The 27,281-nt window shown below is 42.9% G+C and overlaps 2 protein-coding genes across 3 annotated transcripts; one reads left to right on the forward strand and one right to left on the reverse strand.

Annotated features, from left to right (window-relative positions):
- Nucleotides 1-328: 328 nt before the first annotated feature.
- Nucleotides 329-17,162, forward strand: LOC137891452 (polycomb protein SCMH1-like). Of its 2 annotated transcripts, none has more exons than XM_068736057.1 (17): nucleotides 329-417; nucleotides 1,029-1,168; nucleotides 2,966-3,034; nucleotides 3,338-3,415; nucleotides 3,680-3,750; nucleotides 3,906-4,140; nucleotides 4,474-4,562; nucleotides 4,858-5,104; nucleotides 9,020-9,264; nucleotides 9,869-10,063; nucleotides 10,431-10,557; nucleotides 10,826-11,026; nucleotides 11,210-11,380; nucleotides 12,396-12,518; nucleotides 14,248-14,379; nucleotides 15,584-15,717; nucleotides 15,911-17,162. In XM_068736057.1, exons 3-17 carry the CDS (start codon nucleotides 3,010-3,012, stop codon nucleotides 16,028-16,030), a joined length of 2,193 nt encoding a protein of 730 aa, XP_068592158.1. In that variant the 5' UTR covers nucleotides 329-417; nucleotides 1,029-1,168; nucleotides 2,966-3,009; the 3' UTR covers nucleotides 16,031-17,162. The 2 variants fall into 2 exon arrangements, with proteins under 2 accessions (XP_068592158.1, XP_068592159.1); XM_068736058.1 differs by having other exon boundaries at nucleotides 4,861-5,104.
- Nucleotides 17,163-23,539: 6,377 nt separating this feature from the next.
- On the reverse strand, nucleotides 23,540-26,424 carry cited4b (Cbp/p300-interacting transactivator, with Glu/Asp-rich carboxy-terminal domain, 4b). Its single transcript, XM_068736262.1, has 2 exons — nucleotides 26,212-26,424; nucleotides 23,540-25,296 (listed from the first exon to the last, which is right to left on the reverse strand). Exon 2 carries the CDS (start codon nucleotides 25,285-25,287, stop codon nucleotides 24,478-24,480), a length of 810 nt encoding a protein of 269 aa, XP_068592363.1. The 5' UTR covers nucleotides 25,288-25,296; nucleotides 26,212-26,424; the 3' UTR covers nucleotides 23,540-24,477.
- Between the last annotated feature and the right edge of the window lie 857 nt (nucleotides 26,425-27,281).

Consider the following 27,281-nt stretch of genomic DNA (forward strand, 5'->3'; position numbering starts at 1 on the left):
AAATGACTATATGTATTACAACTAAAGCCTGCTTATAATCATATTAAGTAGTTAAATGCTATTGCACAAATTGTTCTGCATATTAAAATGAATATAATGTGTAATTGCATTTCATGTTTTGGTATTGCAGTGAAAAATATACCAGGTATTTTTTTTTTACCTGGGGCCTTAAACTGGAAATAAATATTTGTTACATTTCATATTGCGTTTTATAAATTCCTTGAAATCGTTTGGCCGCCACGGGTCGTTGTTTTGCCCTTTCTCCATCCTCTCTCCTCCATCCTCCAGCCTGTCTGACTGACTGCCCAACAAAAAAAAAAATGTTGGCAGAACACCCCCTCCTCATCGTGTAGAGAGAAAAAAATGGCGGACAAGCGCTAAATCCACATCAGAAACAAACACACGTTGCAAAGCAAGGTAAACACCCTCGGATACACCGAGCAACGTCGCGTTTTCAGGCTCTGCTTCAGCGTTGAGCCCAGATTACCACCGGTTAAGCCCCTATATATGCTGGTGGGCTCCCGTTCTGCTAGTGCTAATATTTATAATCAGGTCAGCGGGCTACCTAGCATGCTAAGCTAGCATCCCGGGCAGTGGGCATGTCTCTGTGTAGCCGTGCGTAGCATAGCATGCTGGATGTGGTGTCTGCACTTGCTGCTTGCATGTCTGATTCCCCACTTACTTTTGTGTAATACTTCAAGAGGCTGCCGTTACTGTGGTGTTAACTTATGAATAGCATAATTAGCGCTGCCGTCACGTAAACGGACATCTAGCCCGCATGCAGATATAATAGAGGAGAGGGCGGTGGGGGGTCACCCATGTGTTGGCTTTGTGTTTTTTGGATGGAGCTCAACACATGTCTGCAATGTTGAGATGCGATATTTTGTCTATAAATGGAAACAGCGTCCCGTGTAGACGACAGCGAAGTGGCACTAGAGCTGTGCTTTGAGATGTAAACACAAGCAACAGGCGGAAGGGGTACATGCTGATCTCTCTCTAAAGCCAGTCCCCCCCTGTCACTTTCCCAGACGGAAATAAAAGAGGGACCGGGCCGCTTTAATTTGGACGCCACCCCCCTTCCCCTCGGCGGAGGAAAAAGGCGCACTTCCATTGAAGAGGAAATCATCCGGGGAGGAGAAACACTGCTAAACGGTTATGAAGTTTTAAGGTAGGGTGCTGTTCATATACACATAACAAACGATATCCACGTTACCGTGTGGGTCCGCTGATATTGCTCTTTTACTTGTTTTTATTTGTAAGATAACAGTTCATTTATAACTGCTCTCACAATAATTCAAATATTTGGCAGATGGTGCGTCGATACTCACTGCCCTGTATTGCTGTCATTTCATAAACTCTGCATTATTTGTATGTATATTATGGCTGTTAAATGCCCTGTTGGACTGCAGAAACAAGCCCCTTGTTTTCATCCATCTGACCTGTTGACCTGTATATTGTGTTTGGTTGGTAACACTGGTGAGTTCAGGGTTTGGGTCACAGAAGGAGTCACCGAGCCTTAACCCTTGATCACTGATTGATGACGAGGCATTTTGGGAACATTCTTACAAGATTATTGCATGGGAGTGTTTAATTGACGTTGTGGGAATAACAATAACAGCATTAGAGCTGAGTGATACTGACATTTTGAGACTGGTGTTGATTCAGTTTTATGGTGATTTGGAGGCTGCTTGTTGTGTTTCTAATATGTTGTCCCCTCTGATGTGATCAGTTGCTGCCTGCACACAGTTATCACAGCAAGGACCTCTAAGTGACTTCTTAAAGTGCGAAAAAGCAAATTAAATCTGTATGTCGTCCATTGTGGGCATGATCTTGGGTCTCTTTGTTGAACTTGCTGCTGGTTGCCTCCCGTGTTGATGATGATGCTACAAAGATAACAAGGGCAGCTATCTGGTTTCCCTTTTTAAATGCAGTACAGTTCACATGTTGTAGCCCAGCCTTGGGTCTGAGTACTCCTGAGGTGTCATTGGTGTGATCACTTATTTGAGTTAACTCTTACACACTTTATTAGTGAGTTTTTAACCCCTTAACATAAAGTTTACTTCCCTTTTTTTTTTTTTTTAACTTTAAGAGAAAGATTTATAAAAACACAAACCAGAGACAACCTACACACAAGCCCCCACCCCAATAAACCCACGATATACAAACAAAAAAAGATAAATAAAAAGGTTGCTTAAGTAGCATAATAGTCCATCCATGTCCAGATATATTATATCTCCATTGCAGTGAACACAGATGTTCAAATAGTAGGTGTTTAAATTTAGTTGATTTGCTTATATAATCAATAAAGGGACCCGGAAATCTTAACACATTTACAGTATGACTCAGATGCAGATTACCCAATCCTTGACAGATATAAAAAGAAACCATATCATTGAGCAACACAGAGGCGAGGTAGATTTCCATCATCTCAAAATAACCTTTTTCACTATAAATATATAAAACATTAAAACCTCAAATGTCAGAAAACCCAAAACTTCAGTAGGCTTATGGTTGGATAAATCCACACTGTCTGACAGTATCATATCATATTTGTTTAGCTTGTTCCAGCTCTTTGTACAAACTATATTAAATATAACTTGAGTAGAGATGCACTGATGGATTGATCCGATTTTCAATTTTAAGCCTCATGCAGCAAAATTGTATTAAATATCTCTTATATTTTCTCTAAAAACGAATTGTTTTGAGGACCAAAAGAGGAACCATAAGAGTAATAATCAGAAATATAATCTTTAACACTGAGTGAAATATTCAAACCTGACATTCAAATGGAAACATTCTAGATGTGTGCAAAATATTAAACACATTTCCCCAAAATTCAGTCCGACATATTACCACACAAAGGTTTGTTTTCAATCGTAACAGCAACAACAAACAATGGACCACGTTCATCTCTTCATTTCCCACAGCTGTAACGGAGCTCTTTTTGTTTTTCTCTTGTCTTTAGAGTGGAGGCCACTTGTGTGTCGTGAGCTTGGTCAGTATTGGAGCATGAGGAAGCCTGTGCCACAGAAAGGTAAAATTCTACTTTGCCATTCGCAATATGAAAGCAGTATTATTCCCCCAAATAACTATAACAAACAAGTATTCATAGTAGCTTTCAGGTAAAGCTGGAAGTATGGCACATTTTAGTTTGAGTTCATTCCGACCAACCCCTTTTTGTTCTTACTGTGCAGGCAGCTCCATACATTCTCTTGTAATAGTCCTGTAATCCCAGGCCATGTTTGGAGCAGTGACTGTGGCAGGTATTGCAAGGTACTGACTGATGTGAAAATCACCCGTAGTTGAGAGCTTATTCTTTCTTTCTTGGCTCCTCTAGCTATAGAGTGGAAAGATGGCAGAAGGATCAAGCAAGCCCGGAGTGGACGGCCCTCCCGGGTGCTCTCACAGTACCAAGGTAAATAACCCACAGCAGCCAGTGATATATGAAGTCAGTCTGGGGCCGATTCTAAAGAGGAGAAAGTGCCCAAGGATTTACCTCGGCATTGTTTCATTAATCACCAGGACGATGTTTACTGAAGTGTTGGTAATAGATTTCAAGCTCCGTGTGTCTTTGTTGTTTCGTGTCGGGGCTCACAGAACATTGCATGTAAAATTCAACTCAAAAAACACATCTGTTATATGATATACATTTCCTGTTGCTCCTTGTATTCTTCTGCAGGGCTTTTCAGTTGGGATAAATACCTGAAAGAGACGGGTGCCGTTGCAGCGCCCTCTGCTTGTTTCAGACAGGTGAGCAAGACTCAAAGGTCCACTCTTACTCGTCTTCATCAAAGCTATTTGTAAGCATCTCTCCTGTGATTAATTGACGTCAGCAAATTCTTTCTCCACCGCTGCTATCACGTTTGCCGCTCTCCAGCTAACGCTTGTCTATCGTCACCATCTAGAGCCTCACGCCTCCGCTTAACGAGTTCAAGGCGGGCATGAAGCTGGAAGCGCTGGACCCGCGAAACACCACGTCCACCTGCATCGCCACAGTGGTGGGCCTGACGGGCTCGCGGCTGCGGCTGCGCTTGGACGGGTCGGACAACAAGAACGACTTCTGGCGCCTCGTGGACTCCTCAGAGATCCAGCCAATAGGCAACTGTGAGAAGAACGGAGGCATGCTGCAGCCACCTCTTGGTACGGACGCACACTGACACATTATCTTTTTGTCTTTTCGTGTTTTAGGGGATTTCATTCTGGCCCACAAGGTGTCAGTGACTTACAGCACAAATGTTAATGCCTATAAATAAGCATAGAAAGCCTCCTACCCCGGACATTTCTGTATTGAATACCCATGGGAAAAGACACAAGAGCATCTGTTTGTCTGCCCATTTACACTGTTAAGACAGATTGTTTTTAGGTTGTCTTGTTTTGTAGTTTTCCCATGATTTGTCTCCGTCACCATGTTCATCATCCAAGCCTTGGCTGGAAAGCTGTTGTAATTATGACAACAATTGTCGTCTTCTGCAGGTTTCCGTCTAAATGCGTCCTCTTGGCCCATGTTCCTTCTGAAAACGCTAAATGGGGCTGAGATGGCTCCCTCTCGCATCTTTCACAAGGTACCTGTACAAGGCTCACAAGCTCAACACACTCTGAAAAACTACTTGCTGTCTCATATCAGGGAGAAAACAAGCAGGTTTCTTTATTAGTCATAGTTACTCATTTATACCAGAGTTCACTGGGATTCCCAAATGATAAGTGACTGCCATAGTTTCTGGTAGAATAAGAAAAACAAAAAAAAAACTCACCAGTATTTTGTTGATTTTACTGTACTTTCCTGGTACAAGTGAATACACCGACACACATGCCAACTTCATACCTGACCCCCTTTTTCTTTCTCTCCATGTTCCCCAGCAGGAGCCTCCCGCCCCGGAACAGAACTCCTTCCAGTTAGGAATGAAGCTGGAGGCGGTGGACCGCAAAAATCCCCACTTCATCTGCCCGGCCACAGTGGGTGCTCTGCGTGGCGTCGAGGTGCTGGTCACCTTTGATGGTTGGCGTGGAGCCTTTGACTACTACTGCCGCTATGACTCGCGTGACATCTTCCCTGTTGGCTGGTGCGCCCTCACTGGAGACAACCTTCAGCCGCCCGGCACCAAAGGTATGGACCTTAATGGTAGGCGGGAGGTTTTATGAAAAAGGAGTGTCATGTCATTTTTTTTCCTGCTAGAATATATTCACCTCCACTGCATTGTTGAGGAGGCAGTTTCAAAATCTCAACATGTGAAACCAAATCTGTCCGCATGGCCACATAATAACTTAAGTAGGGGAGTAGTTTAGATAACTGACCCTTTGAAGACTCATACACTCATGGTCTCCACTCTGGCATTCTCTCTCTCTCTCTCTCTCTCTCTCTCTCTCTCTCTCTCTCTCTCTCTCTCTCTCTCTCTCTCTCTCTCTCCCTCCCCCTCCCTCGCTCTCTAACATACACTTTAAAATAAGATGTATCACTATATGGGAAGTGGACACACACATGTTGGTTTGTGTTACACTGTAAAGATATATATTTATTTTGTCCACCCTCTGGATTTTCACATTAATATGTTGATAGAATCTGGGACAGGTTGTTCAGCAAATCCAGTGCATAACAAGCAATTTCATGGTGCTTTTTTGGGGAACAGTTTGAGTTTTCTGCTTTGCTTTTACATTCAAGCACTCTTCGCCACAATAATGAGGATATTTCATCAATATTATCTACTGCAGTGGTACTATTACTTCTCACTGTATTTGTGGGTTTGGTTGGTGCAACGCAGTCTACAGTGTGACGTAAGTATTACATCATCCGCCTGAAGGCATCGTTAGTTGATCAAGTCATCAACATGCATTTGCTATTTTTAATTCCAGATGGTGATGTGATCTCCCTCAGGATAACTTTTTAAACTGTGTTTGCAAAATAGGCTTCCAACATCCAGGAACATCCAGCTCAGTTTTTGTAAAATGTTAAAGTAGGAATGGTTCTGTTGGTTTGCGACGCAATCGGACGGTGAAGAGAACTAAACGATCCGTTGCTTTGTTTTTCCATTTAGCGAACAAGGAGTTTTCTTGTCACCGGGCAGTTTCTCTTGAAGCTGGAGCATTTCAGAAGTTGTAGCCATGTTTGCCGTCTCAACATGGAAAAACAGAGTAAGCTATTTGTTATACTGGAAACATAAATGGAAGAAGTGGGTACAAAGGTTATCAGCCATAAGGTCATCTGTACTCCCCTGTTAGAATCCGTTAGAAGCAGTGGAAAAGGAAGGCGGGATGTGGGGAGGCAGTACATGCCTTTGTAGCTCTGCTAGTGTTTCATGAAGGCCTGGCACTCCCCCAGTTGGCAGAGTTGTGCCTTGACGTGGTTGAGTCGAGTCTGGGTGCCCCTCCACAGGCCTCCCGTTGGCACCCTGGCTAACGGGGTCCGATTAGATAATCTCGGGGAGAATTGAGTCAAGAGAAGGGATAGAAACGAAGAGATAAGACAGACGTATGCTGCTTGAGGTGGATTGTTTACATTGCCAGCAGATGGTGGGAGGAAAAAGAAAGAAAGGAGGAGCAACGCGGAGGAAGAGTGGGAGAGGAGGACAGGGCAGGAGGAGAGGGTGAATCTGAGGACAGCTGTGCAGACAACCACACACTTTTAACGTTTGTTTGGGCGCGAGAGGTGAGTAAAGATGAACGACAACGACAGAAATGCAGTCGGGTTGATGGATTAAAAGCCCGTGAGAAGTTATCTTCCTGTAATGTGAAACTGGCAGTGGTGACTTTGTGAACTCGCTGAACTCAGTGCACTGAAGGGAGAGGGGGAGAAAAAAAACCCAGGGTTTGCTCATTACGCCGTTTGTTTGGCTGTACTTACAAGCACTGCCATTGATCAGCGAGCATGTAACCTCGAGCTCTTTAAACCTTTTAAACATATTACTGAGGATTTGTCCAATCTGTAAAGGATCAATCAGGTGTCTTGTTTTGTTTTTTTCTTAGCTTCACATTGGCTCCCCTATGAAAAGTCTCAGTGGCCTGCAGACTGAGCTTTGCATTGATTGGTGCGCCCGTGTGAAAGTGTGTTTGATAAACACAGCCCCACGGGCCGAGACCTGTGTTAATGTGGCTGCTCCTCTCGTAAATCTGTCTATGTTGATCCAGGATACATACCAGTGCACTTTAGTGTGTGTGTGTGTGTGTGTGTGTGTGTGTGTGTGTGTGTGTGTGTGTGTGTGTGTGTGTGTGTGTGTGTGTGTGTGTGTGGACTTGCAGGTGCATGTGAAGCTTGATATCCTGGATATACTGTGGTTCTTTCTTCTGTGTGTTTTTGTTTTCACGCACACATTCTTGCGTTTTTGCCAGCTGTGTTGGCTTCCATGAAGTACATGGCTTATTTGGTTATTTTTTTTAATGTATTTAATATAGTTCCAGCTCTAAGGGATTCTGACATGTGCATGTTCTCTCAGTGGTTCATGTGATTTCTGAAATGTTTCCCGTCAACAAAGGAACGTTGTGCATTCATGGGTGGGAGTTTGATAGATACATTTTAAGACCGTCTCACAGCTGTCAGCAGCTTTTATTTCTTTATTAGGGCTTGTTCCTCAGGCTTATGGGGGGTTCACACATTTCTTCTTTTTATTCTAGCCAGCAGGGAGTTCAAGGTAGACCAAAAGAAAATCATCTCTGATTACTTGTGTTCTTTCCTTCAAAACGGCTCTGTTTTTCCCGTCTCCCCTGACCCGATATCTTTCAGTTCAATCTTTTTCTCTGCTTCATCTTCATCTGTTGTTGGTTGATATGGATCCCAGTTTATGCTGGTAATGCCTGTTTGTCTGACTTCACAATACAATACTGGACTGATAAATTGTTGTCCACCATAGAGATACATGTTGTTACTTTTAGATACCAGTCTCTTGTGCTTTGAGTAACACAAACTAAATTCCATTCTCCTCATTTTGACAGATTTCTCAAAATCTGAGCAATAAACCCTTATTTGTGATGCATGAGTAGATACCATTAGAGCTTAATGGGAAATACGTTTTATTTTGTAATGTGGATGCACCATCACTAATACTGCGAGAGAAAATACAATGATTACTATTTAGCAGTGCATTGATGTCTTACGGCAAGTCAGTGTATCATGATTAATAGTAGCATCTATTATTACCCTCTCCCTTCATCTGACTACCATAAAGAGAAATCATGTTGCAGAGAAAGAATCTGAGTTCTGTCACCTTATTGAAATGCAGAAATGCCGACTAAACCCTTTGAGTTCACTGGCACGTTAACAAACACAGAATGAGCAGGCTTCTAAAGCATACCGGTGTGTGCACCTTCTTGGTGTAACCCCTCGCCCGCTTTTCTTCTCTCCGACTGTGAAGCACCCTTCCAGTCTGAGAGGTGCAGTGTGCTGTCATCTGTAACTGAGGAAGGAAGTTCAAGTGGGGAAAAATGTTTCGCTGCTGAGAATGTTTGACCTTCTCTGCTGTGAGAAACTCCAGCTCAGGTGTTTATGAGCGGTCAGGATTTAGTTCTGCATTGAACGTAACTGAACTTTTGAAAAGTTTGATGTGACAGATTGTGGAAATGAAGTGGTGCCAAACTTGTTGTTCAGCATTTGAGGAAGGTGTTTATGAGTAATGCCGAAATCTGATGAGCCACATGCAATGAAAGCATTGTTGTGTGGGTGTATGACTGCAAATAGAGTTAAACAGGGAGATAGTAGCCAACAGAGTAAAGGCTTCTTGGATGTGTGTGCAGTCAGGTAAACGACTCATTCTGCTGTGTATTGGTGCTAATATGCATCTGTGGCGTAGTTGATTTTGAATGTACCATTATCAGTTTCATCTGTCGGTCGCATCACATAACCACATAATAAAGTCTAGATTTAGGATTTAATACTCTGAAAAAAAAAATAACTACACACTGTTTAAACATTATTACATTTCTATGTTCTCTGGGATTATATGGGGAGCCTGGAGCTGTCATTTTGACTCTAATACCACAGCATTTTACTTAATTCCCTTTTTTTTTGTGTATCTGTCAATCTTTGCCCGTGCAGTAGTGCTGCCTAAGAGCCTTGGGGCGTTGACGGACGGGAGTGTGGAGAGCCCAGCCATGCACCCCACGCCCACCGTGGGCAGACCTCCAGGTCAGAGAGGACGGAAGCCAGGCCGCAGGAAAACCAAGGTGACGGGGCTCTGGACTCAGAAGGGCTCAGCGCTGGGACCACAGAGCATCCAGCCGGGCAAAGGCCTGGAGCCCATCAAGATCCCCAAGAAACGAGGGCCCAAGCCTGGCAGCAAGGTAGGCATGAAGTGGTTCAGGGGTACCATCGGGGACCGGCCATCGCCTTTAATTGCAGGGTCAGTTCACCAAATTATAAATCACATTTAATAATGTCTACCCATGCAGATAGTTTGGGTTATATTTTCCCAGGTTTTGCAATATCTGTGACCAAAATGTTACAGTTAACTTTCATGAACTAAAACACTGTGAGCAGGGATTCATTTTTAAGACGAAAAGATAACTCCCAGACCGGACAATGCCATGGTAGTGACCTGTCAATCACAAGGTAGCCACGCCCATACACTGTTTTACTGTATATTTTACTTTAAATGGGACCATAATTTACAAAAGCAACCATGTTGAAGTTGAACCATAGAGTGGTGTTCACAATCAAGTGAGAGGAAGGGTCACTTCCATACAATCAGACTTCTATTTTCAACCAGAGGAGTCGCCCTCTGCTGGCTATTGAAAAGAATGCAAGTTTAAGGGGCTTCTGCAGTTGCTTCGCTTTTCCATAACTGGACCTCGAGTCACGTCTTGATTTGGGGGGGGGGATGTAGAGTATCGCAGCATGACGAGTTACGCCACTTGACTCTTTGTCTCCTTTGCTCTTGGTTTGCAGCAGTTGGGCTGGGCGAAGCGAGCTGGCTGGCTGGAAGACGCCATGGCGGGTCCAGGGCGGCCTGTGACGGGTCCAGGGCGAACCAGAGGCAGACTGCCTGCCAACTGGGCACAGAGCATAGCTCTGCAGCAAGCCCAGACTCAGGCAGAACCTATCAAGATCCCAAAGAAAAGAGGGCCCAAGCCTGGTAGCAAGGTATCCTTCCAGCACATACACACTAACACAGGTATCACTGAACTACAGATTATCACATTATAGCATTTGGCTGCATACGGAGGGAACTTATTTGGTGTATTTTTTTTAGAACACATAATGTATAACTTATCAACACATAGAGTCAGCTCTATGTGTTGTCCAGTGCTCAAACAAGTTGTTACGTCCTGTTAAAAAAAGATGAGCTTGTTATATTCGTTTTGTTTACTGACGTTGCACCATGTTGCATTCAGAGGGAGGCACTTTGTTTTAAGAATACAAATATAAGAGTCGCATATGTACTGATGGTAAAAAAAGAAAAGAAAAGTGAAAAAGGATGTAAAATGTCTGAATGCATGTTTCTATCCAGAGAAAACCCCGCGTGGTACCTAATCCAGTCCCCACGTCTCCTACCAGCAGCACCCCAGAGCCCGACACCAGCACCGTGCCTATGGACAACGCCACCATCCCCAATTCTGCACTACAGGCCCCCACAGGTACACAGACAACAGACCTGGACATTATGATTGATTGGTTCACCTGACTGGGATGTTCAGTTCATCTGTCACGCTGTCAGACATGCTGTCACCGCCTTTTGTGTCGAGTTGGCAACAGAATCTGACAAATAGTGATTTTATACATGCAAACAATATTTAAAATAGACATAATGGCCCTTTTGTATTTGATTACAATAACAATTTCTTCATCTAATAAGTCACGCAGCCTTCAGTATTGACTTCTCTGCTTGTTGCTTTCCCCCCCTAGTTTGTGTGTATCTAAATAAGTACGGCAAGGTGGGACCCCATTTGGACCAGCGGCGTGTCCAGAAGCTCCCGGACCACTTTGGGCCTGGCCGGGCCTCCTCGGTGCTTCAGCAGTGCGTTCAGGCTTGTGTGGACTCCGCTCACAACCAGGGCACCGTCTTCTCCTGCCTCAAGTCTGGGCAAGGAGGCGAAGTCATATCAGGTGGGGATTAAACCGTCATCATAAGAAAAATAAATATGACTCTCTTATACCTTTGTATAAAGCTCACTCTCACGTCAGCCGACACGTTTCTTTTACTCATTTTTTCCATGTAAAACAAAAGACTGTGCACTATATCGAACAGAATGTGATCCTCTGTCCTTTGCCCCTCTTTTCCTTGTCTAGCCTTTTTTGACAAGCAGCAGCACACCCTGACCCTGCCAACAGTCAGCAGTGTCACCTACGTCCTCCGCTTCCTGGAAAAACTCTGCCACAACCTTCACTGCGATCCTCTTTTTGGCAGCCAGCCTATAGCCAGAGGAGGCCTGCACTACGACACTCACACATACACTACAGGTCAGTGCTACCGTACTCCTGCTGTGACTCCACATACACAGCTACATTGTGAAAATATTTGGTGAACACAAAAGCCATATTTGATTTACAGACAGAGATTTTTCTCCTTATTGATAGACACAAATCTAATAGCCGGGGGGTGTCGGTTTTAATGCATTTTATATAAGGCTTGAAACCAAAAGTAGATTTTCTCCAGAGTAGCAGTTAGATTGCATGTCATCATATTGTTAAAGTTGACATAAATATGAGAATACTACAGTGTTACATTTAATATAGATTGTACTCCTAATGTCTCAATGAACCAACCTGTAGGGCACCAGAAGTGGTCTTTTTACTGTGTGTTATTTTTTTCAAAGCTCTTTAGAAGCTACAAACTCCCTGCAGCATCAGAAAATCTTGTCTGCCTTACTCATGTGGAGATGTTGGCAGTAACCTTCTGAAAAGCAAATCTAGTAAATACTCAAGGGAGGTGCACCATGTGCCTCCCCTGAGTATTTACACCGTATGTTTTACACTGCTGCACAAAAGGCAAATAACTTGTGCCATGCCGAGAGTTTAGATTTCTTGGGAAGATAAATCCGACATGAAATACCTTTTTGTTGGCTTCCAGTTATACAGCCGTTTGTTAAAAGTGTACCGACAACAAGGTTCTTTATTGGAGTGGAGTAAGAAAGTTGCATGTAATATGCTGTTCAATGCCACGATGATTGTTTGTCGTGAATGTTGTAGATTATCAAATCCAGTTTACAGTGTGTATTTTTTGCTGGTGTGTGTTTTAGTTTCCTAAAGTCAGTCACTTATTAAGGATTTAAGATCAAACGTGATACATGACAAAGCATTCTCTGAAGCAAACCAAATTCACTGTGTGGTTCCATATGTCCTGTAGTATTTAAAATACAGAAATATGTATCTTAGCCATTCAGCCTCTTTGACCAAAAGAAGAATGTAATCAAATAACATACAGTCAGGTCCAATCACCTCTAACTGTAACACATGTGCTGGGGGGTTATTTCAGAGAGAAGAGGTTTTGGAGACAGCCTAACAACGGGCCCAGGCCTCGGCACCAAGCGGTTCCTCCAGGATTACAAAAGTGCACTTCCTCAGAAACTGTCCAAAATCCCCCGGCACTCCACGGATGGTATGTTACTTTGAGGATTGTTGTGATTTTTTTTCTTCATAATCCACCCTGGGCCTCATTCCTGTACATCATAAAGTACAAAAATATTTTCAGATGCAGAGCTAGTGAAATATATGTACTATGTACATTGGTATTATTAGTAGTCAGTCAACAGTCATATCTGGACAAAGAACAATGTCAGTTCCACATAGCTGGATTTTCTGATAAGTTTGTTCCCCTATAATAGTACATTGCATTATCACTTTTAATGAATGCCTTTAATTACACTATCAGAACAGTAATACATTATCTCTCCTTTATATTGGGGCATAAGCTGTCGATGTATTAGCTGCTGGGTGACTTTGCTGCTGCTTGCTAGTAAATTTCAGTTTTATTTTATTGGATTGTATTTTCTTTGTTCTTTATTTGTGGGTTTAAAAAAAGGATTTCACTGATTAAACAAGCCGTCCACTCATGTGTATAGTATTTGTTTATATAATCAGTGGCTCTCAAGTCTAATGCTGCACCATGTTTAATGCAGGACATTTAATGCTAGTAATCGACTGCTCTGAGTTGTCCAGTAAAGTCACATATAATCATATTAAAGAGGCAGTAAAACAGAGGAAGCTCTTGGCTCAGGAGTGAGTCATATTAAATTCTGGGGCAGGAAGTTAATCATTTAATCATCTTTCAATTTTCTTAGATTTTAATTAAGTTAATGGAATATTTGAAGAGATTTATGTTAAAGGGTAATATCCCCCTAAAAATGGCCTTCCACTTCAACAGAAGGCCATAACACACACTCAAATCACTATAACACTTTCTGAGGGTTACAAGCATATCACTGTGAAATATGTTATTATGTCACACATTATGTAATAACTAGATCAAATGTAATACATTTTATCTCCATTATGAAATACAATTTCCCGCATTTTGTAATGAATTATTGCATATTGCACTGGTTCTTACAAATTGATGGGAGTTAATTACCATCCGTTCTTATGTTTTGGGCCAACTAGGCGGAATCAGTCTTGTCTCTGTTTAGCTTTGAGTCCTCGCTCATCCTCTCACTAATGGCTGACAAACAGTCACAGGGCTTGACATTCAGTCACTTTTTAAAATTGAAATACAACACTTAAATTTACGCCACGCTGGCGGATAATGGATCCCAGAGGCAGCATGTAGATTGAGAGTAAAGGTCCTAGGACACTGCTTTTTTTTTTAGTCAATGATTGCTGTTTCCGATATGTGACTTTATCTATTTCCTTCCAGTAATATATGATTGAAACTAGCTCAGGACCAATTTCTTAAGACTCCTGAGGAAAAGACTGTGCTCAATAGTGTCTGAGGGCAGCGCTAAGGAATGACGACAGAAACATTTCCCCTATCAGCATTTCATTTCAAACTTTGACGAGAGCTGTGTCTGTACTGTGGTTAGCTCTGAAGCCAGATTGTACATTTTCAAGAGTATACCATCCTCAGAAAGGTGTTTGTTTAATTGTTAAAACATTTCTCTAAACGTTTGCTCAGGAAAGGTAGTTAAGAGAGTTTAAGTTTATGTTAGTTTTAATGTGTAGTTTTACAGTTGGGGGTCTTTAAAAGGTCAGCTGGACTAGGGTCAAGATAGCAGGTAGGAGAAATAGGTGCATCCTCATCCCACCACTGCTTTATAGTATTTAAGTTCTTTCTATTTGTCAATGTGTTTGTTTTCTCTCATTGGTGAGTCTTCTGTGTGATTTGTCCCCAGGTGAGTCCCTCATGGAGAACAGTGTTGCCGCATCAGAGCACTTAAAGAAGAGCCCCCTCTCTCCAAACTCTACGGTACAAACTCCCGGCCTGAGGTCTCCCTCCAAGCTGCTGCATCATAACAACTCCACAGGTAGGAAGAGACACTGCTGCAGGACACGTTGTCGCTGTCTTCGTTTTCACAACATTTCAGTGAAGCGTTCGTAATGCTCCTAAAGTGTTACCTCGCACAGTGGATGGATTCTCGCGATGTCACAAGATCATGCGAGAATCCATCTCATCAGCGTCCTGTGAGGAGCTTTTGGCAGCTATGGGTTAGGGTTCAGGTGTGTGTGAGACAACACAGAGAGATGGCCGGTCATTCGAACAACAACAGCGGCCACTAAAGAGGTTAGCGTAGAAGCTGCAATAGCAGCAGTTCTATCAGAACTGGAGAATATATCTTCACTAAGCAGAGCAAAGAACAGCACTGAAGGCTTTTCTTGACGGAAAAGATGTTTTTGATCTTCTCCTGAGTGGCGATGGCAAGAGTTTGATGGGCAGCTTGTTCATCCAATCACCTGCCAAGAATGTTTTTAAAATGTTTGCCCTTTTTCAAACTGTTTCCAATGATGGCTTCTCAGCCGATTCTGTGTAACAAAGCATCTGTTGTGTCAGGTCACCTAAATGGACGATCAGACCAAAAACAGCCCTGTATTATATATTAATAATAAACAATGCAAGGGGCTGGGAAGACACCAATAATAAAATACTCTGACGCAGGTTTTCAACTCTCATGGCAGCAATCATTTTATCTTTCATTGCGATGATTGCGTGGTAAACTGAGCAAATACGGCATTCACGTTGCAAAATAATCAACCAGCAATGTGCGCTTGCTCATTTTGAATTGGCCCGCAATCCGGATGACGACCCTGCATTTTATCTTTTGCTGGAGCACAATGGCACCTCTGCTGCGTCACCGGAAAGGCCCCATTTAAATGAATGATGGGCCTAACACCTTAAAATAAGAAGAATCATATTGACTCAACTGTAAGTAGTCTTGACTGATAATGATTTGTGTCACTTCTTATAGCAGGTGAATAATAGATAGTGACATTGTGTTTGCTGCAAGAGTTGTATCTTTACAAGATGGATAACACCTATAGATTTAAAGCTTTCAAACAGCTTGACAGATGCAATAACTTAGGGTGTGTATTTGACAGGTTTAAGTTAAATTGTAGTACTTTTCTTAATGGTGTTTGGGCATTGCGAGCTAAAGTGTATTATATACAGTGTTTGGTGAGCGTAATGCATTAATGACTGTCTTCATGGATTTGTTTGCTCTTTTGCACTTTCAGGCTCAGGCAGTTTCCGGGAAAGCCCGAGACAGAGTGGTCAGGACCCCAACCTGTGGACAGTGGAGGATGTCATGCAGTATATCAGATATATCGACCCAGTGCTGGCACCACATGCGGACCTGTTCAGAAAACATGTGTGTATTCTCTCATAAAGGAGGAGATGCTTAAAATGACTGTATTTTGCTTAATCTATATTGTATAGTATAAATACACTTTTTAGACCACACTAGACATTGATTTTTGTTTCGTACATTTGCACAACTTAACTTGGAGGACAGCTTTTCTAAAAACAAAACTGTCAATTTCCCCTCCCTCTCTCTGCTGCAGGAGATTGACGGCAAAGCACTCCTGTTGCTGCGTAGCGACATGATGATGAAATACATGGGCTTGAAGCTCGGTCCCGCCCTCAAACTCACCTTCCACATCGACAAGCTCAAGCGGGCTTGAGGAGGTCAGCCGACCAGCAGCAGCAGCCTTCCAAAGGACTGAACTCCAACCCCATCTTCCTGTTCTAGGATCAGTATATTACGCACTACATATTGTACATGTACTGGCCATTTACATGTAGCAATTTCCATCAGACCACCACATCTGGTATTACATACCCTTTGTCCTGACCTCATCCAATGAGGAATGTTTATTTTGTGTAGCACAATCCAGCCCTAAGGCAGCATGGGATACGTAGGATCACCCACTTGTCCATCATCCGTTTTGCATTTCAGTATAACTTGAAGAGTCATTCGTGGCTAATTTAACTGTAAAAGGCTTTTTTTTTGGCCTGCTTTTATTATGTTACATTTATTCTGTACATTTCATATTTTCTACTTTATGGATTTATGGACTAGTATTTTTGCCTTTTTCAATGGTTTGTGTGGGATATGCTTAAGGAACCCTAAAGCAAGAGAAGAAAACACTACATTCATCCCAATACTTGGGATGCCTCTGGTTAGCGTCTCAGTTTGAGGCATCGTTTTGCAACTACAACAATATTAATTATGAGAAAGGAAAAACAAGTTTTATGTAGGGATGCAGCGATACTGATATCGGTCCGATACTGGCTCAAATAGCTGGATCAGGTATCGGTGACAATATGCGGATCTATTATTGGATACCATTATTTTAATAACAATTCTGTACATTTATGTCTTCCGTATTTATTTGTTATTATTTAGTTTTACAAAGTTTGGAAGTAATGTTTAAGCCTGATGTTGCCTTACAAAAAAATAATGATCCCAGTCACTTCCACACATTGAGGCATACAGCTTATAAATGATCACTGGTATTGGATCGGTACTTGGTATCTGCAGATACCCAAAGCCCAGGCTATTGGTATCGGTATCGGGACTGAAAAAGTTGGATCGATGCATCCCTAGTTTTATGAAAGAAAAAGAAAACACTTTATTCTGAAAATACTGCCATGAGGAAATCTGTTTGTTTATTCTTATTCTGGATGTTGTTAACATTGCCTTGTCTTGTCTTTGTTATTTGTACTTTTTTAATTTTTATACTATATTATTAGAGTTCCTACATGGAGAGCCCTATCATACTTAACATTGTTCAATAAATATATAATGAGTCATGTGTTGGTTCATATTTTCTGTGCTATTTGTTCTGCAGTGTCAACCTTTAAAGACACACTTGCCCGACCTTTTGATATAAACTTATTATATGCCATTTTTTTTGACGAGTCTGATAATTTGAGACTAACTTTTTCCTTTTAAGTATTATTTATAATTTTATTTTGAACAAAACACTATATAGTTACAGTAGTTCACCAACAGGGGGCAGTACTGCCTTGTCTGCCTTTTTGCGGTAATGTCCCCTTGCTGTATCTCCTTGGGACTCACTAACGTTCACTCCCATGGGTGGTCATATCTCCATCTGGTAGACTCAGCATGATAATCTCTGATATTTTTACATCACGTAAAGATTTCTTCATATGCTTGTTATTTTGTTCTCAGTATTTCCTGTATTGCTGTGCAGGTATTTCATGTATTTTCCATTATTTAAAGACCCCCTAATTTATGATTGTGTCAACCCATTGTTAATGCTGTTTCTGGTAAACGTCATCGTTTCTGTCAGTGCCTGAGTGCGCTATTAGGCCTGTGGGCGAAAAATGACTTGTGTCTACTGAAGCAACTTGGCACAAGACAGAAAATCTAACCACATCCTCCGAGTGAAAACAGGAAAACATATCACGTAACGCTGAAAACAGTGACCAAACCCACTGATTCTAACTGACATGGATGAGTATGAATGCATTTCTCTGTGTGTGAGCATATGACACATACTCACAATCCGAGCTGTGTTTGTGTGTTATGCTCAGGCACATGTGACGAGCTCAGAGCTCGTGGCTGATGCCTGTGCTTGTTGATGTGTAATAGTAGTCAAATTGTTGTGCATGAAGCCCGTGCTATTTATAGAAATAACGGCTCTTTGTGCTGCATATTGTGCTTATGAAGGTTGTGAAGCAAGTTCCTACTTTAACGACCAACACCAACGGTGTGCTTTTTATCAGGCACCATTCTTGTGTTGCCGGTTGGGCAGCAGACTGAAGTTTTGAGGTGAATATTCAATATGACTGGCTGGATTTTCTGCAAGCAAGATAGATTAGCTTTATAGTTATGACAATTGTGATGTTTAGCTCATTTTAGGGGAATTCTGCTCCTGATATTTACCAACAATGCTGTGCAGTGCCCCTGAATCATACACCCTATAGACAGTTTCAGTATGTTTGAAAGGAAGTTTTGCGGGCTTACAGATCAGTCACAACTGTGAGAGAAGAAAACGACTTTCTCAGATCTCTTTTGTTATGGCGTGGAAGTACCGTATTCTCTGCAGAACCAGCCTGGCATGTTGCACTCTGCGGGCACATTTAGACAGAAACAATACGAAAAAATAAAGTGCTCAGCGAACCACTTTCTCTCTGGCGGATACCAGAATCCCCAGCATGCCTTTGAGGTGCTTTGGGGTGAGAGTCGCTCTGGCCTCAGTTGAATGTACTTGACTTTGAAATTGTCAGGCTAATCTTTGAATCATGTTTCCTCTTTTGTAATATATTTGTTTATATATGATTATTATTATTGTTGTTACAATGCAGTGAGTTCCACACATTCTTCAGTATGGGACACATTTGTCTGTTATTGGTCAGTGGTAGAACAAAACTTCTGAGGGTTTTAGCACCACATAATGAGGAATGGATTGAAAAGGAAAATGTGATCACACCTCAGAGGAACCCAAAGAGCCTTTTTTTTTTTAAACAAAAAGTTATGGTTGCTTTACATGACACGGGCCGCAGTCTCTAGCTACGATTTTTTTTTGTGCAAAAATCTTTTTTCATTACTTTTTCCGGATGAGGCCGCTGGCTTGCTTGTCCACGGTGACTTTTGATTTGGAGATAATATCGGCTAAGAACGTTGTCTTGACAGCCCTCATCCCAACTTGATCAGCCTCGTGGCTACAGATGGTGTGGGCCGGCTAATGTCGGGATTTTCCTACAAGGAAAATGTTGGTCATACGGCAGCGTGGGTTTTATCTATCCGGGAGTTTAAAAAAAAAAAAAAAAAGAATAGCATGGATCTCACACAAACACTCACAGAAATACAACAAATACACAGGTGGACATGACATGCATATGTTAGCATTTACACATTGATATTACAGTGTAAGGAGATTTTAACAGCAGGATAACACAAAGCCTCACAAGAACTGCTCTCTTGTATTAATTCCACCCCCAGCCTATAGCCTGTTACTCTGTCTCTTGTAGCGTGTGCTTGCCACTGTCACCAGATTAGCATGCAGGCTTAAAGCCCTGCTCACAAAGACACTGTGTACAGAACATAGCCTGTGCTAATACTGCTTCCCTCTATTCTAACCTACCAACCTGTAACTCTCTCGGGCAAGCCCACATAATTTCCCTGCTCACATAAAACAAGCCTGAGTCCAATAAAATCGCCAGTACAGGAGGTGAACACGATATTATGAACTCCTGAAAAAGCCTTCCGACAAAGTACTTCCATTGTGAAGCTCATAATGTTCAATCTTTGAGTGTCAGATTCACCTCTCCGTTATATTGTACAGTAATATCTTGCTGACGCACTGTCAACAAAAATGTAATATTTTAAGTGACAAATGTGGAATATTTGCTATAGATTTGGATTGTATTACATTGCACAAGAGTTGCTGTTAAATGTTTGTATCTCCTTATAATCAGCATGGCAAGTTTTGACAAATCAAACTGCAAAATAAAGGAGTTTGAGGGGTAATTTAAGCGTATTTCTATGACAGTTTGAATTACATAATAAAAACCCTTTCAACCTGGTAAAACTAACAAATAAGAAACCAACATTTTGCACAACTGTTGCGAAAACGCTGCCCCGCTCAGTTCGACTCAACCGTGTAAATCACACAACCCTTAAATATTTACCACCGTTAGACATTGTTGGGAGACCTTGGTGTGTTTGAGCCGGCTCGATGGAGAGGTGTCAGCTGTGTGCAGGAACATAAATTATTTACGTCCCCCCCCTTCCACTTCAAAGAGCTGGCAAACCATTCAACTCCAGATTTGGGGAGGGAGGGGGTAAGAGGAGGAGTTGCTAGTCACTAGGCAACCTCTGTGTCACCTGCCCTGACATGCCAAAATCAGCAACTTACCTTTGGAGGCTGTATTCACAAGGTACACGGCTGCATTTAAAAGCCTCCTCAGCAGGATACATGTGGAAAACAAAACAATTACTGAGACACAGCTAAACCGTGTGGTTCTGGGAAAGAGAGTGTGATGTGTTTATGTTGCTTTTTCCCTCCTGTGAGAAAGAGGAAAGGTTTTGTTACTTAGAAGATGCTGAGCTTTACTAAAATGCCCAGGAGCAGAATCCAACAGTGCAACAACTGATGTTTTCCAGAGCCTGTTGCATTGAAAGATCTGGAATATGTTAGTGTTTTTTTTACTCTGGGAAGTGGAAGCAAGGGGAGGGAAGAGTAGCAGCATATCAGGTGAAGATGCAAGGTGACTGTTCAGCTAGAAAATCAGGAAGTTTGGCTTAAGCAACATGTCCAGTCAACTGAATGAACTGTGCCCTGAGGGATCTGCTGTTTATTTACCCCCTGCCAGCACACACACACACACACACACACACACACACACACACACACACACACACACACACACACACACACACACACACACACACACACACACACACACACACACACACACACACACACCCTCTCCACTATAGACAGCCACACACACACAAGCTTATGATAAAACATGCCAAAAACCTTCAAATTGTCTTGTTAAAGCAGACAAGTTCAAACATGTGCCCTCTTTACATAATATTCACACAGAGAGAAACATGCCCCTTGTTGTCAATAAATAACTCAAGTTGTCTTCTCACTTTGTGTCTCACTTTCACTGCGTATTTCACTCTTTTCTTTACAGTTATTCACACTTGGGTATTCTTGGTGTGACTCCTTTGTTAAATCTCAGAGGTAACGCTCAGTTTAGTCATGCTGTTAAGAAATTGCAAATTTCCAGTACATCTTTATCAAGTACTAATTTCTGGATGTACTTTCCCATCATGTGATCCACCATGATCTACCAAAATACTGTAGGTGTAAGGATCACAATGACCAGATATGACACAAAAAAAAATCCATTATCTTCCCCCTGACTCCACACCGATACTGATGTATCCCAGTTAGCCTGTTTGATCAGGTTGTGTGCTGATGCTGTGATAGTGTGTCTGTGTGCGCATGTGAAGTCCTGGCCATGCGTGACAACAGCAAATTACCACCTATCCATCATTGGCGCTAGGGTCTGAGATTACCACGAGCCCAGGCTTGGCACCAGCTGGACCAAAGCCTGGAAAGGGTAAATCTAGACAGTGCTCAATGCATAGACACATACACATACATATGGCAGAAGAGGGGAATGCTATCTGGATTGCATTTAACATGCCTTGCGTGATGTGTATTGAAGGGTTTTAAATGGAAACATAAAATGTTAGTGGGAAAACCCAGTTCAGAAATCCCTTAGGCCTAAAAAAAAAAAAACTCCACCTAATTGGTGAATGTGAACAGGAGAGATCCTTACATTCGGTCTCCCCCTCCCTCTCATGTCTCGCCTGTTTCACTTTGCCTGTCTGCCGCTCTATCAGAATGTGGCTTTTGGTCTCTGACTTATATTGAGAAAAACAGCAAGCTGCCACAGGAAGACACACTGTTGTATTGAGCGGTTGCTGTGGGTGGGCTGAAAACGAGAGAGTAAGAAGAAGAGAAGTAACCGTAAATGTCTCAGAGTGTCCCACCCTGCTTAGCGTGCGTCTAGACCGGCCCCTGTGAGGCAGGCGGCAGTCATAACAAGGGATTGGGAGAGCAAACAGGGCAGTTTAGCGGAGTTAACCACTCGTCTATGGAGTCACAATCAAGAAACACAACCTCTGCATTTAATTGGGGCTAAACAAGGAGCTCACAGTGCAGCATACAATTATGAGATATATGAGGCGACAGAGATCTGACAGTGTGCCAACACGCCCCATGTGCCTCACACCAGAAGACCATCTCACCAGATTGGCACTGGGCAAGGGACCTGCAACCGTTACTAAGCACTGTGCCAAGGCTGTTGGCCTACTTGCGAGCCATTCTCTTGACAGTGCAAAGCCAAGAAAATACACACCCTTAAGCTAGTCTCTGTTACTTGAAACAAGCCTGCATTGAGGCCAGGATACTTCAGTTTGGATCATCCATGATACGGTGTTTCGAATTTAGCACATCAGCCTCTAACACAATTGGACAAATGAGAGTATAGGAGGCTGCTTTAAGAGCAGAGTTGACTAAAAAATAAAATTTAACAATCATTGAACACTATTCCTGGTTACAAACAACAGTGTTCTCATTCCCCCTTGTTACTCACTAAAGATGCATTTGTTGACAATGTGAAAAGCTAGATGCGGCGTTGACATTCCCAACATGACCTCAATCAAGCGCTTTCATAACCCGCAGGCACATGACAATCCAACAAACTCACCCACCGCAGAGAATCTCTTTACCCTCGTTTCATAATGAATGTAATTATATGGGGAAAATTGTTTTACCCCTCCAACTGGCTGTGGCTTAGACTGGAGAGGAGCTGTTCTGAATTTGCATAAGTCATTTGTTATTATTTAGAGCCAGTAGTCGGTTTCTCTGACCAGAGAGTTGGGAAAAAGCAGCACTGTCTTTGAGTCAGCAGGGCTTACAAGCTTTAAGTCAGTTAAACCCCCATCACGGTAAGCATTCTTTGGTCATCACCTCCCCCAACCACACACACACACACACACACACACACACACACACACACACACACACACACACACACACACACACACACACACACACACACACACACACACACACACACACACACACACATACTCACATTACTCTTTACCCACAGAAAAGAAACACATGTTTGTGTTGCTGTAGAGAAAAACAATATTGTTCAATTACTGTTTCATAAGCCCACCAATCTTTTGACTGAATATCTTGCCATTATGGCAAACATGTATACCACTTATTATGTCAGTGCATGGCATTTGGGCTTGGAGAAGCACCAAGCTAGAACGTTGAATGGTGAATCACGTTTGGCTACCGCTACCAGAGATGCAATATCAGATGTACACTGACATATAATACTGCTCTTCTTCAGCTAACCAGCAGGGAAACATGTCAGTATCTCTGTATGTCACTCGTGTTCAGTAGCCTTATTAGCAATGAAAATGGCAAATTAAAGAAAAGATTGGACACTGAAAACCCAGGAGAAATGGAGTAGCGTATATATCCCCCATAAATGCATAAATATTCTATCTGTTTCAACATTTCCATCCCAGACTGGAAAGAAACTGAGGTTTCCCTTCACCCACAGGTTAACTTAAGCACTTAGCTAGCTCTCCACTGCCTAGGGGAAGAACTGTGCAATGAATGGAAAAGCAGGCCACATTTCTATCCAGGCCATCTTTATTGATCCTCAAAACCCCCTTCACAAAGACCATCCCCCCATCTTGACCACAAAAAAAGGGGACAATATAAACAACCAATAAATAAGAATCTGCGCGATTAAGGCGGTTCTACACCTCCAATAGAACACAACAGTGTGGACATGTTGGAGTTATACAGCTTCATACAGTAAAAGCAGTAGATTTTTTTGAGAACATTACATCTAAAAAAAAGGACACTTTACCAAAAGTGAACCATTTTTTAAAATCTGGATGAGGCCCCAATTCAAATGAGATGACATTGTTCTTCTATCGGGTCTGACTTATGATAGAAAATACAGGCTCTTTTTTAGATGACCGTGTCATCTGAGCTTATTTAAATACTGGGCCAAATAGAATGGGGGAAAAAAAAAAATCATGAAGAGAACTTAATTTAAAATGTCTCCCCCATCCTACTCTCAGAAAAAAAAAAAAAAAAAGTTAAAACCACGTGGTTCTCAAAATGGAGATGGTGGTTGTTCTTTATATCAGTTTTCTCAGATAGGAATAAATAAATACACCTTTTTACTGGTAAACTGTCATGGAGTCCAGGCTTGGAGGCTACACAGTGTCATAGCATTGTTCAGAGTGGCTTTTTAAGAATTTCTGCATTTCTTCATTACATTCATGTCCAGGAAATGGGAGAGGTGGAACTCTGCCTTGAATCCATCCACCCTCAGGCCACTCGCACATGTGAGACTCGAGCACTGTGTGTTCCCTGTGGATATCCATACATCTATACATCCTGCGCCGCAACTGGGCTTAGTTGTACAGGGATGTGCTCACTAAATAAAAAGTGAAGAGATGAAGCACTCTTCATCCACCCTGGACAATTCTCTCTCTCTCTCTCTCTCTCTCGCCCCTTTTGAAAACCAGGTCCTCTCAGCAACTAACGGTGCTGGGCTGCTGTTTGCTGACAAAGTCTGAGATGAAGTCAAACTCATTCTGGCCCAGGAAGAGTTCAGGCAGCTCCTGGACCCGATCCAAGCCCAGCTCCATGACCAGCGAGGTCAGAACTTCCTCGTCAATCATATCCGCGTCCATGCCGTTCAGGGCCAGGGCTGGTCCGGCCATGTGCTGCATGTTAGCCAGTTGGGCCGGGTTCATGCGGTACTGGGTCGTGGGCCCCATGTGGTTCCCACCCATAGGTCCCAGTGGGTGCCCATGGTACTGGGTGTTGAGTTTTTGCAGCTGCATGCTGGCCATGAGTTGCTGGGACGTTAACCCTCCGTTCAGGAACTGTTGTTGTTGTTGCTGCTGTTGCTGCTGCTGCTGCTGCTGCTGCTGCGGGTGCTGAGCTTGTTGCTGGTGCTGCTGCTGTTGTTGTTGGTGCTGCTGCTGCTGCTGTGGATGCATGTGATGCTGCTGCTGCTGCTGAGGGTGATGCTGTTGCTGCTGGCCATTATACATCATGTTACCAGAGGTCATCTGGTGGTGACCCATCTGGGCCCCGTTCAGTTGTCCATTCATGGGTCCGCCCACCATGCCCTGCCGCTGCCTCATGGCAGTCTCCATGTTGGCCTGGGCGCCACCGTAGTGCATCATCTGGCCATTGGGCAGCGCCCGCATGCCCTGCTGGTTGGCATGCTGCTGGTGACCTGCCTGCAGGCCGCCATTCATGCCCATCCTGTAACCGTGGAGACTGGCGCCCGCTGAGCTGTGATTCATGGGCATCATCAGATGGTCTGCCATGCCTCCTGTCTATGAACAGAGAGGAGACACTGTTAGATCATCGCACGGGTCAGACGTGATGTTTGGAGGCAGTAAAAACATTTAAAAGGGAGGTGCAGCTGGAATCATGGCATGAGCATATGTAGCTGTCCATTTTAACCAGTCACTGATCAAGACACACAATGATTGTGCCAGTGGTACCATGTGTGTGAGATGTGCAGTACATAGCTGTGGGTCAAACCAATTTCATACCCAATTGACTTCTCTTATAGTGATCGCACAATTCACCTTCATTCAAAAAGAAACAAAGATACATTTTCCCTTGTAACGTCACAGTTAACCCACCGAAACGCTTCCGGACCAAAAAAATATCCGCACGGTTGTTTTGCCTATTGGCGACCCCTGAAAATCTTACTCGTGTGTTGGGTCTTCCTAAAAACCTCCCCTCTTTGTGCCAAGGAATGAACGCCCAGGTCGGAATTACAGGTTAACGTGCAATGTTTGGGATTATTATTTATTTTTTCAGCCGGAGATTTCATGCTCGACGGGATCGACAAAACGGAGAAAAATGCGTGCATCGCATAGTGCATTGCTTAAATCCCATTAAATGTTGCATGTTAGCTGAGGCCGAAACAATCTTGTTACATTTTACGCACGTAAGGTTGCAACAAAGAACACTGACATCATGCAACATCTCCCCAACAGCTGAATCACCACATTTCTAACAGGGCATCAAATCCAACAAAGGCTCCGGTTTTCTCCGATCACTTTGTGCCGATTTGTTTCAACGTGTGTATACAAGAACACTGTAGCGTAATATTATCCATTTGGTTAGATCTCGAGTTTGAAACATGGGAATGCAAACAATGGAGCAGCAGCCCCGGAGACCACCACAGACCAAAACCCCAATGTCTCTCACAAATACATCCGAGGAAAACCACTTACCCGTATCCGCTACGTTTTCACAAAGTTGCGCGACTTTGCTCCGGCTCCGTCTATTTAAACAGTTTTCCTCTGCAAGGCAACGCTCCTCCGAATTACAGTATCTATTCCACAGGGTTACGCTTCATGCTCAAGCGGGGACGGTGTGCACAAAGACTGCCGCATCAGATCTTGAAACGACTGCCTATTTTCTGGGTCAACTCAGGGATTATGTACATCTAAAAAGCTCAGAGGAAGGCAGTCGGGGAGAGGTGGAGCCTCGGTCCTGCCTCTTCTTTGTTCCTATTGGCCCTACTTAATATAATTGTGCATGGGCGTAGAAAAAAAGGGGCTGTTGGAGAGCTGTGACACAGTAGCGAATTTAAATACCCCCCTCCCCGCTGCTTCTTTTTCAAAGAATATTTGGACATCTTGTTTGTCTTCCAAAGTAGGCTAACTGCTGCTGTTTTAAAAACATAACTTTTACTAATTTCAGATTTCCTTTACAGATAGATAGATAGATAGATAGATAGATAGATAGATAGATAGATAGAGAAAGAGAGAGAGAGAAAGAGAGAGATAGATAGATAGGCAGACAGACAGACAGACAGATAGATAGATGGATGGATGGATGGATGGATGGATGGATGGATGGATGGATAGATAGATAGGAATATTAGTTTTCTCGTGCATGTATGTAGGAGTCAGCATGCATGCTCATATCTGCCAGTCTGTGTCATACAGCATTAGTGTAAAATTCCGTGTTCCCCACCTTGTCTGCACCTACTCATCTATTTGGCCTATGTGCGTGCGCAGCATGAGTGTTGCCCTGGTATGTGCATGTGCACTTCATCTCCAAGATAACTGTTTGTCCATGTGACCCACCAGTCTGCTGTGTGTCCGCCTCAGTGAGGCAGCGGAGGGAGGGCAGAGGAATGTAGCCCGTGTGCTATTCTAGGCCACACTAACTGCAGCGCGCAGTGTAACCACTGCTGGGCATGGATGTGTGTTCGCCTGGTTTACGTGTATGGACTGTGGATTCTGGAGTGTCAGTATGTTTCTGTGTGTGTGTGTACCTCCACTCTGCAGATGCA

This window comes from Cebidichthys violaceus, unplaced genomic scaffold (genome assembly GCF_023349555.1).
Source record: "Cebidichthys violaceus isolate CVI_PGR_0920_01 unplaced genomic scaffold, fCebVio1.0.p SCAF_7, whole genome shotgun sequence".
In the NCBI taxonomy this organism is placed as follows: Eukaryota; Metazoa; Chordata; class Actinopteri; order Perciformes; family Stichaeidae; genus Cebidichthys; species Cebidichthys violaceus.